The sequence below is a fragment of the Lygodium microphyllum genome, chromosome 3 (genome assembly GCF_053477565.2).
Source record: "Lygodium microphyllum isolate KBCC chromosome 3, Lygodium_microphyllum_v1.1.10, whole genome shotgun sequence".
NCBI classification, from domain to species: Eukaryota; Viridiplantae; Streptophyta; class Polypodiopsida; order Schizaeales; family Lygodiaceae; genus Lygodium; species Lygodium microphyllum.
In genome coordinates, this window is record NC_141137.1 from 97,742,597 (window position 1) to 97,761,111 (window position 18,515).

Here is an 18,515-nt window from a genome sequence, read left to right on the forward strand (position 1 = left end):
TTTTCTCTTTATTCAGCATTCTCTGTCATTCCAGTCATTTCCTAGCCTTGCTCCAAAGATCTCAGCATTCTAATCCCTAGAGGCTAAGAAATTGTATTTTTCTCTACTGTAAACCCTAATTTTACAACAAAAATTAGGGTTTGACAACAACCTTGAGAAGCATGCCAAGAGATTAAAGCCTCAAGACTTGAATTTTTAGGGCTGAGAATTGATTCTTAGCAAGCTTCAAGTGAGGGACCAGCCAACATTCAAATTTGGGGCAAATTTCTTTACCCAAGGAGTCAGTGAAGGCTTTGAAGACTTGTTGGTCATTATTGACAGCCAGGGGTTTTTGGATTGCCCAAGGGATTACCCCCCTCCATAGAAGGAAGGCTGGTTTCAACTATCACCACCTTGAATGATCTTACTTGGCATATCTGTTTCATGTTTGGAAAAAGGACTCCTTGCATGCAACTATCTATTGGATTTCTTGGAGCTATGTTTGCACCTTGAAAAGCATGGGTGGTGGGGCTATTCTAGATGCTAAGACTCATAAGGTGGCTCTTCATTGATCACTTTTAAGATCACTTTTTCGCACTACTTGCACTGCTTGTCACCCTTGGGTCTTTATCGTCTATTTTTTCAGAGGACCGGGAACTAGTACATGGTAATACCAGCATTCAAGCTTGTTGTGGCAAATCCTCAACACTAATGCTCATTTCTCGACATCTTTCCTCTTTTCTGGTGACTCATTTGGTATACTCATGGAAGATAGTTCTTTAGAAGGCATGCTAGCATCCAACAAGGGATCGCTTGGCTGCTAACTCTTTTCAAATGGAATTGTCGGCTATGTCAAAGTTACTCTCTTGGGATGGGAAACATGAGGACCAACCAAAATTTAATCACATGGCGCATTTGGTTTGTCTTCTATTGCTAATACCACTTGTTAGATTACGGGCTCAGATTCTGAAAACTGATGGAAGCACGAGTGTTCTTCACCTCCCAGCCACGCCTAGATAAGTGCTGGCCCTCAATCTTATCTCTTTGCCAGCCGTCAACTTGCTGGAGTCCTACTATTCCTGGACTCCCTTACTCTCTAGGCTCCCCTTGACCCCGTTCGGGCGCCCAAGAGCCCGGACGGTCACTCTCGTGCATATTCCCCTAAATTTACCTTAATGTAACATTAAATATCCCTTTTAATGTCACATTTCACACTTATGACCTTAATGTAACATTAAATATTACTTTTAATGTCACATTAATGTCACATTTCCTTCCCCTTAAGAATCGGTTTCGTCCTCGAAAACGATATTTGGAAGGTCTAACTGTAAATCGGGAAACCTTTTCTTTAAAGTACTTACTCGCTCCCATGTTGAGCTTTCCTCTGAACAATCTTTCTACTTAACCAAACATTCTTGATAAATAGTATTCCTCGTTCGTCTATTACGAACATTTAATATTTTTTCTGGTTCATGTGGATTAGATTGGTCATAGAATAACTCCTCAATATCATCTTTTAAGATTAGATTATCCAAATCACCCAGCTTCTTCCTTAGTTTGCTTACATGAAAAACTGGATGTATTTCACTACCAGCAGGTAGTTGGAGCTTGTAAGCCAATTCTCCCACCCTTTTAAGTATTATGAAAGGACCACAATACCTTGGTGAAAGCTTTGGACAATGTCCCTTTTTCATAGTTTTAGTTTGTTCAGGCACCTTAAGATATACCAATTCTCCTTCTTTAAAGGAGATGTCTCTTCGGTGAGGATCTGCATATGCTCTAGCTCGACTTTGAGCCTTTTTAATATTTTCTTGAGCAAATTTTAACATATTATTCATGTCCTCCAAAAAGTCTTTAGCTGCCTAAACCTTTTCCTTATGCAGTCCTACTGCAAAAGGAGCTCTGGGCTGAAACCCATACATCAACATAAACGGACTATATCCAGTGGAAGAGTGTTTGGCACTGTTATATGCAAACTCTGCTATCGGTAAATACTCTTCCCAATTAGTTTGCCTTTTACTCACATATGCCCTAAGCATATCTTCAAGAATTTGGTTAACCCTTTCAGTTTGCCCATCTGTTTGCGGATGATCCGCCGTACTCATGCTAAGTTTAGTATCCAATTTCCTAAATACCGCACGCCAAAAATGGCTATCAAATTTTCTATCCCGATCAGAAATTATATTTGCGGGAAGGCCATACAATCGGTATATGTTCTCTACGAACAATCTAGCCAATTCTGGTGTTTTAACATCAGTTGAAGTTGGAATAAACCTAGCCATTTTGGTTAACCTATCCACAATTACCCACACAGAGTCGTGCCCCCTCTGTGTTCTAGGTAAAGCAACAATAAAATCCATGGAGATACTCTCCCATTTTCCCGAAGGAATTTCTAATGGATGGAGAAGTCCTCCCATTTTTAATTTTTCAGCTTTATTAACCTGGCATTTATTACATTTGACCACATAGTCAAGGACGTCCTTATTCATTCCAGGCCAATAAAACTGCCTTTTAATAAGACTATAAGTCTTATTAACTCCTGGATGTCCCGCACTAGGGGTATCATGACACTCAAAGAGTATCTGGCGCCTTATTTCTATATCTTTCGGGACACATACCCTACCCTTGTAGAGTAAATAACCATTATCAATGGTAAAATTCTTCCACTTGAATCCAGTTTGAGCAACCCCTGATGCTCCATTTCCTAGTTGAACATCTTCAGATATTCCTTCCTCAGTAGAAGCACTTTCATTTGGATCCCCATTTTTTATTGCTTCCCATATGTTGGAATATGCCGGATCAACCTGACATTTCCCTTTTAAAGATTCAAGCAAGTTGGAAGTGAACTGAGTGAAACTCAATTCATTAATGATGGGCATTCTGCTGAGTGCATCAGCTACTATATTATACTTTCCTTTTCTATATCTTATTTCATAGTCGAACTCTTGGAGGAGTTCGGCCCATCTGGCTTTACGCCCATGTAAATCTGGTTGATCATTAAGCCACTTAATGCTTTCATGATCCGATAAAATCAAAAGTTTGGCACCGTACAAATAATGCCTCCATTTCTTCATTGCATGTACTATTGCATACAGCTCCCTCTCATAAACAGAATAATTCTGTTTTGCACGATCTAATTTCTTGCTTTCAAAAGCAACTGGTCGACCTTCTTGTAATAAGACCGCGCCTATTGCCTTGTCACTGGCATCAGCTTCAACCACAAATGGTTTATTGGGATCCACTATTAATAATACTGGAGCTGTAGCAATAGCTACCTTAAGTTTTTGAAAACTTTCATTTTGGTCTGTTCCCCAATTAAAACTTTTCCCTTTCCCTTTAAGTTGGTCTGTCATTGGAACAGCTATTTTGGCATAATCTCGAATGAATCTACGATAAAATCCAGATAAACCTAGGAAGATCTGCAGCTCTTCCAGGTTCCGTGGAGATGGCCATTCAATAATTGCCCTTACTTTTTCTGGATCCATGTTGATTCCCTCTTTCGAGATTATATGCCCTAAATATTTGACCTCTTGTGCAAAGAATTCACATTTAGTTTTCTTCGCATAAAGGGAATGTGTTCTTAACAGTTGGAATACTAATAATAAGTGTTCCAAATGTTCTTCTCTTGATTTACTAAAGATCAAGATATCATCCAAAAAGACTACTACAAAATGTCCTAGATAGGGCCGTAAAACACTATTCATCAGCTTCATAAAAGTAGCTGGTGCATTAGTGAGACCAAAAGGCATCACTAAAAAATCATAATGCCCGTATCTAGTACGAAATGCCGTTTTGGAAATATCTTGTGCCTTAATTCTTATTTGGTGATAACCTGATCTTAAGTCTATCTTTGTGAAGAATTTTACCCCTTGCAATTGATCAAAAAGATCTTCCATTTTGGGCATAGGAAATTTATTCTTCACCATTATTTTATTAAGTGCTCTATAGTCAACACAAAGTCACATAGAACCATCTTTTTTCTTTACCAATAAAATTGGTGAAGCCCAAGGTGAATTACTGGGTTGAATAAACCCTTTATCCAGGTAATCCTTAATTTGTCTCTCAACTTCTTGATGCTGTGTTTCACTTAACCTATATGGTGGTTTTGAAATTGGGTGTGTGTCCTTATTTATATCAATTGGGTGATTTATTTCACCCCTATCTGGTGGAAGGCCACTAGGTAAATCAGAAGGAAACACATCTTTAAAATCATCTAACAAACTGTTCAATTCATTATTTACATTCAATTCGCAAACATAAGAAAATTGTTGCTTTATATTACAGGAAGTAAAAGTATTTTGTATAGGAAAAGACCATAGCATATATACCTCACAAACTTCCTTCTTTATCAGCTTCTGAACTTCAGTAGAACACAGCAAAGGATTATCAGATACTTCATGTTCACCTTGAATGACAAAAGTCTTACCATCCCTTTCAAATTCCAGTGTATTATGGTGATAGCTACGTTTTAAGGATGGTTCCAATCCCCATAGCCACTCCCTCCCTAGAGCAATATCAGCTCTTTCCATATTCATTATTTGGAAATCAAGCTTATATTTATATCCTTGGATCTCGATTTCCAAATTGGATACCATGGTATCCCATATTTTATTGTCTTGGCCTTGCATCATACGCACAACGTATTGATGCTCACTGTTTTGTTGGGGAAGTTTTAATTTTTTGACAAGTGCATAATTTATAAAATTATGTGTGGCAGAGTCATCAACCATGACTCTAACCCGTTTTCCAGCTACCAATCCATGTACTCTAAGTAAATCATGTGGCCCAAAAGTAGGCTGCCACAAAGAAGTTGACATACAACACTTATGTTGTACATCCATGTGCAAGACCTCTAAAGATTTATACTTTTCATGGCCCTTTAATTCTAAGGTCTGCACTACATGGATTTGTTTTTCTTTTCCCTTGCCCTTGTCCTTTTCTTTGTCTTCCCCCTTTTTCTTTTGAGGGCAATTCCAAGCAGCATGGTTAGGGGATAGGCAATTAAAACACAATTTTTGTTTTTTGGCCTTATCAAAGTCATCAGGACTTAGCTTTGGCCTCATATATGGTTTCTTTTCAAAGGGTTGTTTTTTACCTTTGAAAAATGGCATTTTTCTTTTAAATTTGCCCACAAATTTTGAGGTTTCTAATTCCTTAGACTTGGGCTCCATATCAGTGAGACTGGTGAGTGTACCTGGACGCATACTATCTTCATAAATTAATGCAAATTTAATTGCCTCTTCAAGCGTCTTAGGTAAACTCCGTTTTACTTCCTTTTTACAGGCTTTATCCAGTCCCCTAATGAATCCTCTTGTTTTTTGGAATTCATCAATTCCTTCTAGTTTGAGGATTATCTCACGATATTCCTCCAAATATGTCAGTAGGGGTCGTCCCTTTTGTCTGACATAATCCCAATCTTCCCAATTTCTTTCCATTTCATTTTCAGGAAGAAATTCTTTTAAAAATACAGATTCAAACTGAGCCCAAGTTTCAGGTATTTTATTCGCCTCCTTTAAGGTTCGCCACCACTTATATGCTTTGGGCCCCAAAGTTAAACTGGCCTCCAATGCTTGGAGATGTGGTGGTGTATTTTTTAATTTATATAAATCTTCCCATTTCTGGAGGAAATTAAAGATTGTATCTTTATTCCTATCTTTTTCCTCCCCGTAAAATTGAGGTGGTTTCATATCCTTTAAAACCGGATTATCCCTCAATTTATGGTAGGTTTGGGATTCCTTAGGATCTCGCATAGTCACATCTAAATCTTTCGATGAGGATGGGACATCCGAGATTTCTATCTTATTTTTGTCTTTTTTCAACAATAAAGTTAACTGAGATTTTATTTCAGTTAGTGTTTGAGTTAAAAACTCCATTTGAACCCCCTGAGTTTGCACACGAGCAGAAAGATCATCAAATTCCTCTCTCGTGGCAAAAAATTCTTCCCATTGTTCTTCTTGTATGTCTGGTTCATGGGGATCTACCATAGGTTGATCCCCAGAACTAGAACTTTCCATTACCCTTTCTTTCCCTTTTTCTGCCATTAATACACTGGAATTGGAAAGCAAAAATAAGAAATTTGCATACAAGATAAAATACTTCCCTGATTTTTATGGCAGGCTGTGGCTTCAGTTATGTATGAAGTTTTCTGCATGTCTCACAGCAGTCGCAGTCTTATCCGCCTCAGAAGCAGTCCTATCTGTCAATAGCAATCTGATACTGGCAGCTTCACGTCTGAGCTGGTTCGTCCTCGCGAATGCTGGCGACTCCACTCCTGGTCCTCGCGGATGCTGGTGGCTGCTCACCTGGTCCTAGTTGGTCTTCGCGCTGGTCTGGTTGGTCTTCGTGACCCTCGTCCTTACGTTTTTTTTTATTATTCTTTTCTGTCCGTGACGAGACGGGTCGCCTTGATATGGTGTAATCGTTTCCTGCCCGCAAGGAAATGGTCACATTAATGTGACGTGATGTGGCTTTTCCTTTTAATTTTTCTTCGCGGCCCGTTTTCTTACGTGACGGGGCAGGGCGGAAATACTCCGTCAGGTCGCGTGACGGTTTTCTTGTGTGACGGGGCAGGGCGGAAGTACTGCACGCGACGGGACAGGATAGACGACACACTTTCTCAAGCGATGGAACAGAACACTTCTTACTGATGGCCCGCTTCTTGAATGACGGCCTGACAGATTCTTAATGATCAGAAACATAGGCTCTGATACCAATGTTAGATTACGGGCTCAGATTCTGAAAACTGATGGAAGCACGAGTGTTCTTCACCTCCCAGCCACGCCTAGATAAGTGCTGGCCCTCAATCTTATCTCTTTGCCAGCCGTCAACTTGCTGGAGTCCTACTATTCCTGGACTCCCTTACTCTCTAGGCTCCCCTTGACCCCGTTCGGGCGCCCAAGAGCCCGGACGGTCACTCTCGTGCATGTTCCCCTAAATTTACCTTAATGTAACATTAAATATCCCTTTTAATGTCACATTTCACACTTATGACCTTAATGTAACATTAAATATTACTTTTAATGTCACATTAATGTCACACCACTCTAGTGAGCCACAATGTATTGATGTCTTTCTACACAATCAAGAGACTTTTTAAGATCCCTCGTGGATATCCTAACTTATGGGGCCTAATTTTGATGGTATTGCAAAATAGGTAGCCATTTCCCACCCTTGATTTTGATCGACCTTGGCAAGATTGGAATCTTGCGGACAAGCTCAATCTTGAAAAGTCTTCAGCTAATCATGTGTATCATCTCATGATCAAAGATCATCATTGGCTAGTCACTAAAGCAAATGTTGTTTGGGGCCTGCATAAATCTAAGGTTTGGAGAAAAATGACTGTGATGGAAGGCTAGCTAACCAAGACTCCATTCAAATGTAAGGTCCACAGTGCTGATGGGCAGACTTCCCCTTTCCTCAGCACTTTCAAAGTGCCGAATCTCAAATGGCCATTGTTTTTATTGCACTACCAGTGTGGAATCCTCCCATCACACATTTATTTCATGCCCTTTAGCAAGGAAAATCTGAACCCTCCTATCTAATATTTGGAGAGTTGTGGTTGGGCTATCAGTGTGCCCCTCTAACTTGGTCTTTGTTAAGGCAAGATATTGCACTCTTGCACAACAACATATGGAGATATTGTTCCACTTTCTCAGATTTTGGGGCTGTTGGCACAATTGGGTCACCCGGAATGCATCCATTCTTGACTCGGCCTCTGGTGTCCACGGACATATTGCTAGGCTCAAGGGACATTGACAGTTAGATCTCATTCAGCAAGCTGGCCTTTTTCCCAGGGAGGACTTGATTACTGACATAAGGTAATTTCTTCTATTTCCCTGCCATGACTTTTTTATTCCTCATGTGATTTGATATAATATAACTACTTATTACAGATTTAAAAAAAGAGAAAGAGCAGAGAAGAGTTGAGTGCTGAAGACTGAAATCTGAAAGCAGAACATATACACAGTGAGTGTGTTGAAACATGCACTCAACCTGACATCACACTCTCCAGACTACATGACCACTAAGGCTGGGAAGCATATATAGGCTGCAGGAAAAGAAGAAAAGAAGCAAGTCAGCCAAGCTGAAACTGGCGGACTGCACTGCCACGCGGTGCCCTGCCTTGTCTGACTGCAGCAGACCTGCCCAACTGCCCACTAGTCTGCCCATGCCGCCCGAAAACTGTCTGCCTGCCTGCAGCTCCTGCCCAACTGCCCAATGACCCTCTGCCTACCCACTGCCCATATAGGGGATGATCCTCTAACAGAAGGTTGACCTCATGTCCTCAATATGCTTCCATGCTGGTGTGTCAGCAGGAATTCCCCATTTGCCATCAATTCATCAATGAGAGGCAAATTTGCAAATGCATTGGTGAGTAACTGGTAAATACTAAGTGAAGCTTATGCTAGTCATATGATTGGATACATAATCTATCAATGATAGGAGTCCCAAAAGCATTTTTGAATTGGCTGAGATAGAGGATATGTATGTATGACAGTATTGCCTGGATATGAGTTATTAGCAGCACTCTGTCAGGGATAACTTTGTAGAATCATCAGAAGCTTTCCTATATCGCAAGCTATCTAGCTTTTGAACCAGGAATGATTGGACTTCTGCTGTTACAGAGACCAGTCTTGCCTCCCCATTGTTATACTTGTCCTGCGGTATAGGAAATCAATAAGTACAGTACAAATTCTGTCACAGCCAGTCTTAGTAATTCCCAAATGGAGGAGATCTAAGGAGAGATGCCATTAGCATACTCAAACCTCTTCAATGTCCCTGTCCTACTGTTTGTTTAGGCCTGATTCACAGGAAATCTCCTGACAAAATTTTAGAGATAGTCAGAGATTAGTTTAAAACAGTAATCACCAACATCATCTACCTAATGGCCCACTATGGTAGCATCAACCTGACAAATCAAACAAGTCATTGCTACAACCTTCGTCTGATCAGCAATGCTTCTCAGACTGCTAGTCTGAGTCCTTAAGCTTTGATTTTCAACCTTCATAATACATTTAACCAAATAGAAGATGTACCACGAATAAATTACAGCCACATTTGACATCCACTGCACTACATGTGGTGCAACTCATATGTCAAGCATGCAGAAGTCCCCCATTTGTTATATAGCATCCATATATAAAGTACTTACATCTGATTCTGCTGAGAACTACCTTTCTTCTGTCTTCCAATTTCTCTTTTGTATCTAGTGGTGTTTCATAATTGGGTGCATAAGAAACTTGTAGCAAGTTACCCAAAAAGTTGAAGTTGTCAAGCTTTCGCTTAGCAAACCTGCAAACAAAACACATCGAATTTCAGAAACTGGAATTGATGTTTGGTTGCTTGAGGAACGACCTTTGTCCCCCAGCCTCAAAAAAGATCCTTGTTTTTTAAAAAAACCTAAGGGGCTACCGTGACTCTGCTAGCCCTTACTTGTTGCAAAAACTAGCATCGATCTAAAGATTTAAAAAAACCACTTGCTCCCATGCTGACTGTTCTAATGGGTGTACCAACCTCATACATAAGATGGAGGCCAGTTATTGCTAATTTTTAAAGCCAATGGATCTCCGGTCCTCTACAAAGGAGGAAAGGGCATGGCTTCAAAATGCACAAAAAGGGCCCTCACATTTTCCTTCATCTTGATTCCTCTCCAAGTCTCCTAGAGTTTCCTCATGTGTCCCGTCAAGAAGAAAATGATATCAAACCAAATCCCCAAAATACTTCCTACTGTAGGAGTCCTTTGCTGCTAAAACATCTATCTACATCTTGTTCTTCTGGACCTGCCAAGCAGCCATCCCGCTGATGATCTCCAATCACTGAATGCATGTGGCCAGCAGCTCTCATTGCAAGATATCTACAGTGGGGATAAATGGTCACAGAGTGACTGGAAGCTTAAATAGCCAGGCTGCATGGATAGTCCTCAAAGCACACAACTAGCTTAGAGTGAAAGACCATGCAACCACTCGCAATGATTACCATCACCCCATCCATGACTGAGAAAAGCATCATAAGAGCTCTATCTCAAACGTCTTAAGGCCATCCCAGATCTGGTGTCTCTTGAGTCTTCAAGTAATAACACAGTTCAAACAGTTGGACAGAATCCAGTACCAACTGGCCATTCTCACACTTGCATTGCTTTGGTATAATAGCATGCAAATGCTTAAAGAATGCTCTTGATGGACATCCAACTATAAAAGGCTTTTGGCATGCAAATCTTCAAAACCTAGTGAGACCTATAGCCTTTTCCTCCTAGCAGAAGATCTGTTTCTGAAGTTGTTAGTTACAAAGTGATGCATTGAGTTATCATGTTAGACATGTGGAGTTGTAGATGTTTTGACTAACAGTAAGCTTGGCACACCTTATAAAAGCATAAACCAGAAATGATCAATTTAGATGGATGCATACCTGGCATTATTAATTTTTAGAAACTTGATCCAATATATGTCGGTAAATGCCTCAGAATCTTCTTCGTCCATTAATCTGTATCTGCAATGATGAGCTCCTCTAGATAAGGATCTATTTTGCTGTTTTGTGTAGAGTGAGAACTCCAAACGATAGTAATAATTGAAATATGCAAGTAGATAACATTTTGCAATTCAAAGGCCTCTTGTCTTGTTTATTAATAATCAAGGACATCAAAACAGTATTGGGAGTTACTCTTCGATAGGCCCATAAGAACCGAAAAGTTTCACCAGCTCCTCAATGCATCCAAGAGCAGGAACATTCTTCACAATCAAGTACCTAACAACATCACAAAATGGACTCATGAATTCTTTCAACACATAACGATCACACCAAACTTTCCCGGACAGGTAGGTAACAAACTAATGGGATAAGCAGTATTTCATAAATTGCTCTAAGTATTTGCTGTATATTAAAACATAGGCCTAAAATAGAAAAGTATAAACAAGTTGCTTTTTCTTGAAAATGCACCTTTCAAATGAACATAATAAAGCAAAGTTGAAAAGTGTGTTATGTGACAAGCTTGGGAGCAGCCTTTTTCTGTCAACTCTGAAGGTGACAACCACAAAACTAAGTTTATAACAGCCCTTAATAATGCATAATATGGCATATCCCAGACCAACTACATGCATGCATATATGCATATACATGAGCCTTCATCATTAGAAACCAGAGCAGCCAGCCATGGTCAGGGTTGTTAGGTACGAAAGGTATGACACATTATGATACGATAAAATATGGTACTAATTGGTACCTTAAGATTTTATAAGGTACGGTACGGTATTAGTATGAAATAAAAAATTGCCTTGGTCATTTTGGACTATAGGTGATAGAGCACATGTTTAGAGCTAAAATAGCAATGTCACTTAAGTTAATAAGAAGAATACACAAGGATAACAAGGCAAAACCTGATGCGTAACACGTGCAACATGCTACAAGTGGATAGATGGGAGTGTATACATCATACAAAAAAGTAAAGTGTAGGGTGGATGGATAGAGAGGCTCTTCATTCTTGTGTGTGTGTGTTGTGAGAGAAAGAGAGACAGAGAGAGGCTTGGCAATTTGGGGGGGAAGGGGGGAGAGAAAGACAAAGAGAGGGAGAGAGAGAGGCTTGGAATTGTGTATTCATCTTGGAAGTTGGAAGAGAGTGTGAGAAAGGCTTGAAAATATGATAATAAACATAAGGCTTGGAAGTTGGAAGATATTGTATTGTCCAATCTTCATGAGTAAAAGTAGTCTATTTTTTGGTACGAATTGGTACAGATACGTACTGTACTGTACAGTATGAACCATATGGAACAAACCAGTCCGTACGTAGTATGAATGCAACTATGGCCATGGTGATCGCGTCTGATGGCATCCAATTAGTATTGTTTGATGTTAGTACGGTACTAATCAAACTAAAAACCTTGGAACATACGTCTGATGCTACATCTGATGCAAGAGAGAGAGAGAGAGAGAGAGAGAGAGAGAGAGAGCTTTGCAAGTGTTCAGGGACTGCATTTGCGGCAGATATGCAGGTGCTGCAAGTGTGACAGGCAGAACTGTGCACATCAGAAACTGCAAGCATGATAGGAGGCTTTGTGGGCGTGTCAATAACTGCCATTGCAGACAGGTACGCAGGTGCTGCAGGCAACACAGGGAACTCCAGGCACATCAAAAGCTACAGGTCATACTAAATTGGGGTTCATGGATAGACAGTTCTTGGTGGTTAGCTATGGGCAGACACAGAGACCTATGGAGCATCAGGCTAGCTTTCCAGTTTTCAGACCTCAATGCTTGAGATTGATGTGTCCTTCATACATCAGTCAGTAGCGGCACTGGGACCAGATTCTTCTGAAGAAGAGGAAATGGTACCATGCACCAAAGTACAGCCAGCTGTTAAACGCACCAAGCATGCTACAGATAAACCCATGGCAAGTTTCCTATACACAGGTTGCTACCCCAATATGATGATTCCCAAGATCTAGATTGGGAACACCTATTGGAATTTGCCGACACCTTGCTTGGTGAATATGTTGAAAATAATCATCAATGCCAAGATTCCAATGCTTTCCTGGATTCGCCAATGGTTGACCTCCATTCTACATGAAGATTGTCTGAAAGAGATCTTTGTGGGTCCCCGGGGCTTCTATGAGGTCATGCTAAAATCAGTGAAGAACGATCTTTTGGGCTGGTGCATGTGGTGCCATAGAGGCCCATTGCTGATTTTCAATGTTTACTTAAATGAGAATGTCAGTCATGGGTTGAGGTTGAAAACTGCCAACAGTTTATTGGTCTTTGTTAAAGGATGCAATGGCAACTATTGGCCTTATTTTGATGCCTTCAAGTATGAGGGCAGCAAATGGAAATCAGATATGTATGATGTGGGATACTGCACTAGAAAAGACCCAATTGGTTGCCTTTGAATTGCACTGATATGCATCAATTGTGGTTTAGACTTAAAATAGGGCACTTTTGCTGGTCACTGTTTCTCCTGTGGCAAGCTTGCCCACTTTGTGGTTGAGTGCCCAGGAAAAATGGATGTAAGGGCTGACCATAATATGGACACTGGCACGATGGTTGATGCACCGGTTATTAATGAGAAGCCTGTCTAAAGAGATTTGGCTAAGGGCAGCAGCCTGTGCTATCTTCAGTCCTTGAGGAATCTGGAGGGATTAATGTTCAGAATAAAAAAGGCAAGAAGGTTGATGTTGAGCAGCCAGCTAATCCATCAGTAGGCTCCCAAGAGCCCTTCTGTACAGATGTGCATTGAAAGGATAAGTATTCAGATGTGTCAAATGCATCTACTATGGCTACTTCTGGTTCTAACCTCCTGCACATTTGCAGTCGCATGCTAAGCAATCCCAGGACCTGCCTGCACGTCTTGCATTCAATAAGCAGGGTAAAGTGATTACTCCTTGGGATTGCCACTACCTGGGGTCAGCTTCTAAGAATGAGGATAAGCCCTCTTCATCCAAGTCTGAGTGTTTGCAGTGCTAGCTGATTTTTTGGATGATGGGGTGCTCGAGGCATTGGCAAAAAAAAATTTGATTGAGGCAGGATCAACCTCAAAACTGATTTGCATTTTGCTAGTATATGAAGATAGCCATTTGGAATGTTCATAGGGTTTGCTCTTGTAGCAAATAGCATGATACGTAGCATGACTTGCATGAGAATAAATGGGATGTGTTATGTCTTGTTAAGCATAAGAGTCATAACAAAGCATGTAGAATTGTTGAATGCCATGGGTTCAAATTGGTTTATGCTCATGGCACTACAATGCACTACTTTGGTGTCCTCATGATTGTTCATGAAAGATTTCAGCCGGTTCTCATCAAAATTGATGTGTTTGGTTGCTTTTTAGTGATTGAAATTATGTTTGAAGTGGAAGTTTTATGGCTGGTTGGGATCTGTGCACCTAATGCTGCCTCACATCGATTTTACTTATGGGATCGCCTAAAAGCAAGCCTATTCCTTGGTAGACAGAGCTTGTTGATGAGTGACTTTAATATGTGTATTGATCCTCCATGGTCTACCTCTAACCACTCAGGGATAAATGCACCAAAAGGTCTAGCTTGGGATGATTTTGCATTGGTAGTTCTCAAACAAGATCTTTGGTCTTGGCTCTATCTATCTGTTTCAGGATTTACCTTTCATTCAACTCAACATATTGGGACAAGGAGTCACTTGGATCATATATATGCTATGCAATATAATGCTTTCTTACCGGAGATTTTGGAGATGAGGGTGTTGCAACAATATACTCTATCTAATCACTTTCCTCTGCAGTTTGGCATGCTTGACAACCCAATAGCCCCTTTGCAAAATATCTAGGCGAGTTTTATTTATGCTTTAATTCCTCCTTTTTGAGCCACGCAATTTTCAATGAATACATGGAACAGTTGCTTGATAGGTTTTTGCTTGGCCTACTTTGAATAGTTGATTCAAAATGTGCAAAGGGTTGCCTAGTCTTGGTTCATTCCCTATTGCTTAAGTCTCCAGATGATGCTTTCCTAGCTCAATTGTCTATACCCTTGGTTGATCTTGTTAAGCACTTTCAATTGTGCTCTTATCACCAAGCCAACCTGGAAGCCTTGACAAAGGGACTATAGGATAACTCCTATCAGTCCCACTGTCAAAAGTGAGTGCATAAAAGCATAAAAGACTACTATAATAGACTGCACAACACAAGAGAAGAGAACAAAAGAAAACAAAAGAACAAAGGAACACTGCAAAGGGAGAACTCAAAGATATGCTCGCGAAATAGAATCCATATACCAAACATGAGACAGCCATGTACAACAGTCAGTCACTCATTGCATGGGCACTGGAACCCGCTTGCTCTCTCCAATAGGGCTTATACTAGAATCTGCAAATGATGAATGATAGACTGTGGAGGAGGGAGCCTAAATATATAGGCCAAAAAGAATGCAATAAATGCATCAATTCAGCCAGCATTTAATGCTGGTCAGCCAGCAATAAATGCATAAATCACCATCAAAATGGCATACAAAAATACCTAAAATATCTAGAATGCCTAAACCATTGAACCTCCTACCTAGACTCACTTATGAGCTAACTAGACTGCTAATACCCTCTCTCAAATCATGGGTGATCTGATACAATACAATGATATAATGATAATGACTCATCATAGTCCATACAATAACGACCATCAAAATAGAACCATACTTAAAGATATGCTGCAAAAACAATCGTGCCATATAATCAACCTTTATTTTCTTCCTCACCGGAATGAAATGGGCTTTTTTGCTAAACCTGCAAATGATAGTCTATATCCCATCATTCCTTGTAGGTGTCTTAGGAAACTCAAAAATAAAGTCCATTGCAATGCTCTCCCAAGGCCTATTTGGAATAGGCAAGGGTTGCAACAAACCCAGCATCTTTTGCCTATCATGCTTTACCTTATGGCATACGATGCATGTCTTAACAAACTATCCTACATCATGTCTCAAAGCTGGCCAATAAAAGAAATACTCCACTACCTTGACTGTGGCATCAATACCTCTGTGTCCTACATACGAAGAAGCATGATTTTCAATAATAACTCTAGACCTTAACTACTTTGTGACACACAGTCGTCCATGCATCATCAGAAATCCATCTCTTAGCACAAAGTGACCATGCCTTTGGCCATTGCACAGTTGACCATAAACATTAGCAAAGTCCGAATCAGCAACATATTGCTCTTTCATGGCATCCAACTCAGTGTGATAAACCATGCTGACAGCTGAAATTTGTGGCTTACGTGACAGTGCATCAGCCACAACATTCTTTCTACCATCAATATATACAATCTAAAAATAAAACATAGAGAGAAAATTTGCCCATCTCATATGCTTCTCTAACAACTTTGTCTACGTCAGAAAGTACCTCAAAGTTTGATGGTCTGTCTGCATTGTAAAATCAACCCGCAACAAATAATGTTTCCATGTAGATAGTGCATGAATTACAGCCAAGAGCTCTTTCTCATAGACCTACAAATTCTTTTCTACACCGTGGAGAATTCAGCTTTCATAAGCCACAACTCGGCCGCCTTGCATAAGAACAGCACCAATGCTGTTACCACATGCATCACATTGAACTGTGAATGACTTCCTAAGATCGGGCAACACAAGCACAAGAACTAAAGTCATCTTTTTCTTCAACTTTTCAAATGCTGAAATTTCCACTCCTGTCCATCTAAATGGCATATCCTTCTTCTGTCAGAAGTGGAGCAGCAGTGGAAGCATAAACATGTGCTGAAATAAACTGCTGAAACACAAGACAAAAAGAGAAAAGAAAAGAACATGATACAGATGAGAACTCAGATGTATGCACGGGAAATGGAATCCATATATTTGGACACGAGACAGTCGCATACAACAGTGAGTCACTGGCTGTGTGGGCACTGGCACTAGCTCCTCTCTCCACAGAGTCTGCAGATGGTGAAGATGAAGTGACTGACTGAGGAGGAGCCACTGAGTATAAATAGGCTGAAAAAGTGGGGAGCAATAATGCTGGTCGGACAGCATTTAATGTTGGCCGACTGGTGCATAAAATGCTCCACTGGCATAAAATGCCACACCAGAAAAATACCTAAAATACCTAATAAAAATGCCCAGCCCAGATCAAGCTCAGACTCACACATGAGCTGACAAATACTCTGCTAACACCCTCTCTCAGATCATGAGTGATCTGATACAATACAATAGTACAATGAATAGGGATCAAAAACTATACAACATAGAACCACCCAGTAGAACCATGGATACCCAAGCAGTGGGTGATCAAGCTACCACCAAGGTGCCTCGGAGAGAACCTAATGTCGATGTCGATCGTACCAAACACCTGAAAATAGAGAAGATCATAGCATGTCTCTGTGTCCATCACCAATGTCTTGCAGGAGCATACAAGACCATCCTGTCAAAAATGCCTCTGAACATAGGTGACCATGAATTCCCGCCTTTGGCCAGACCACCAAAGTGTCCCCTCATGTGAGCTCCAGACGAAAGCCTCCCGCTCTCTGTCAGATAACCAGCTCATCATGAACCTGGATGTCAATCCCAGCTCCAGGATTTGATTCCGCCAGACTGAAGTCGATACGTCAGGGACGTCCCTCTCTGGAACCTGTGCACCTGTATAAAAATATAGATGAGGTGCGGCTGCCCCATCTGAACACCCGCTCACACTCCCTCTCTGGCACAAGAGAGTCGTGAGGGATGACCTCATCACCATCACTAGAAAGCAGCCGAGGAAGGGGCCACCAAGCCCTTCCCGTGATCCGAAGAAGAGGAGCCCTTCCGCACCTTGGACTTCACCTTGGTCGGAGGAGCGGAGTCGGAGTCTGATGAAGGAGAGGACTCATCGGTAGAGTCAGCATCCCGCTTCGTCTTCTGCTCCTTCTTCCTGGAAGCCGCTAACTTCTTGCAGTCCTTCCGCAAATGTCCCTTCTTGCCACAGTGGTAACACTGGGCCTTCGACTTCTTCTTCCCGTCATCCCTCTCTGAAGCTACATAAGCCTCACCTCCATAATGTGCCGGAAGCCGCCCCTGTAATCTCAAGGATGTCTCATGTAACTTATCATCAGGGGAAGTGCACGGAGGAGCCATATGGAGAGGAGAAGAAGAGAAGTAGAGAAGAGATGGAATTTAGAGAGGAAACACAAACCCAAACACAAGCACAGACTACAGAAAAAGAGAGTTCACATGCAATATAACCCAAAAGCTGATCAATAGAAGACAAACTCTGCTGCAGAAAGTCAAAAAATCAGTCAAAAACTGCCAAAAACAGAGAAAACGGCCTGAAGTAACAGTCACCCAGCCACGAGAGATGCTGAATCAGCAAAACGCAAGCTGTAAACTGGAGAAAAACAGGTAGAAAACTGTCGCCAGCAGCTGCAGATGAAAAACGCAGGCAGCAGAGGGTGAGTAGGCAGCAGAGGGTGCGGAGGCAGCAGGCGATGGCAAAACTGCAAAAAACGCAGGCTGAAAACAGCCCCAAAACAGGTCGCCTAGCTGCGACAGCAATCGTCTAATCAGCAGGGGTACAAAACAGTCCTGAAATCAGCAAGAAAACACAGCAGAAACACAAATCCTGAAAACTGATACCATGTCAGAAGTGGAGCAGCAGTGGAAGCATAAACATGTGCTGAAATAAACTGCTGAAACACAAGACAAAAAGAGAAAAGAAAAGAACACGATACAGATGAGAACTCAGATGTATGCACGGGAAATGGAATCCATATATCTGAACACGAGACAGTCGCATACAACAGTGAGTCACTGGCTGTGTGGGCACTGGCACTAGCTCCTCTCTCCACAGAGTCTGCAGATGGTGAAGATGAAGTGACTGACTGAGGAGGAGCCACTGAGTATAAATAGGCTGAAAAAGTGGGGAGCAATAATGCTGGTCGGACAGCATTTAATGTTGGCCGACTGGTGCATAAAATGCTCCACTGGCATAAAATGCCACACCAGAAAAATACCTAAAATACCTAATAAAAATGCCCAGCCCAGATCAAGCTCAGACTCACACATGAGCTGACAAATACTCTGCTAACACCCTCTCTCAGATCATGAGTGATCTGATAC

At 41.2% G+C, this 18,515-nt stretch overlaps 1 protein-coding gene across 5 annotated transcripts in view; it reads right to left on the minus strand.

Moving 5' to 3' along the window:
* The window catches only part of LOC148038648 (RNA-binding (RRM/RBD/RNP motifs) family protein), an 81,553-nt gene that overhangs the window by 47,282 nt on the left and 15,756 nt on the right, over positions 1-18,515 (minus strand). For all 5 annotated transcript variants that reach the window (XM_087674017.1, XM_087674018.1, XM_087674020.1 and 2 more), the window contains 3 exons: positions 10,636-10,719; positions 10,384-10,464; positions 9,131-9,270 (listed from right to left, as the gene is read on the minus strand). In XM_087674017.1, the coding sequence (XP_087530143.1) occupies positions 9,131-9,270; positions 10,384-10,464; positions 10,636-10,719 (305 nt within the window). The remainder of the gene's footprint in view (positions 1-9,130; positions 9,271-10,383; positions 10,465-10,635; positions 10,720-18,515) is intronic.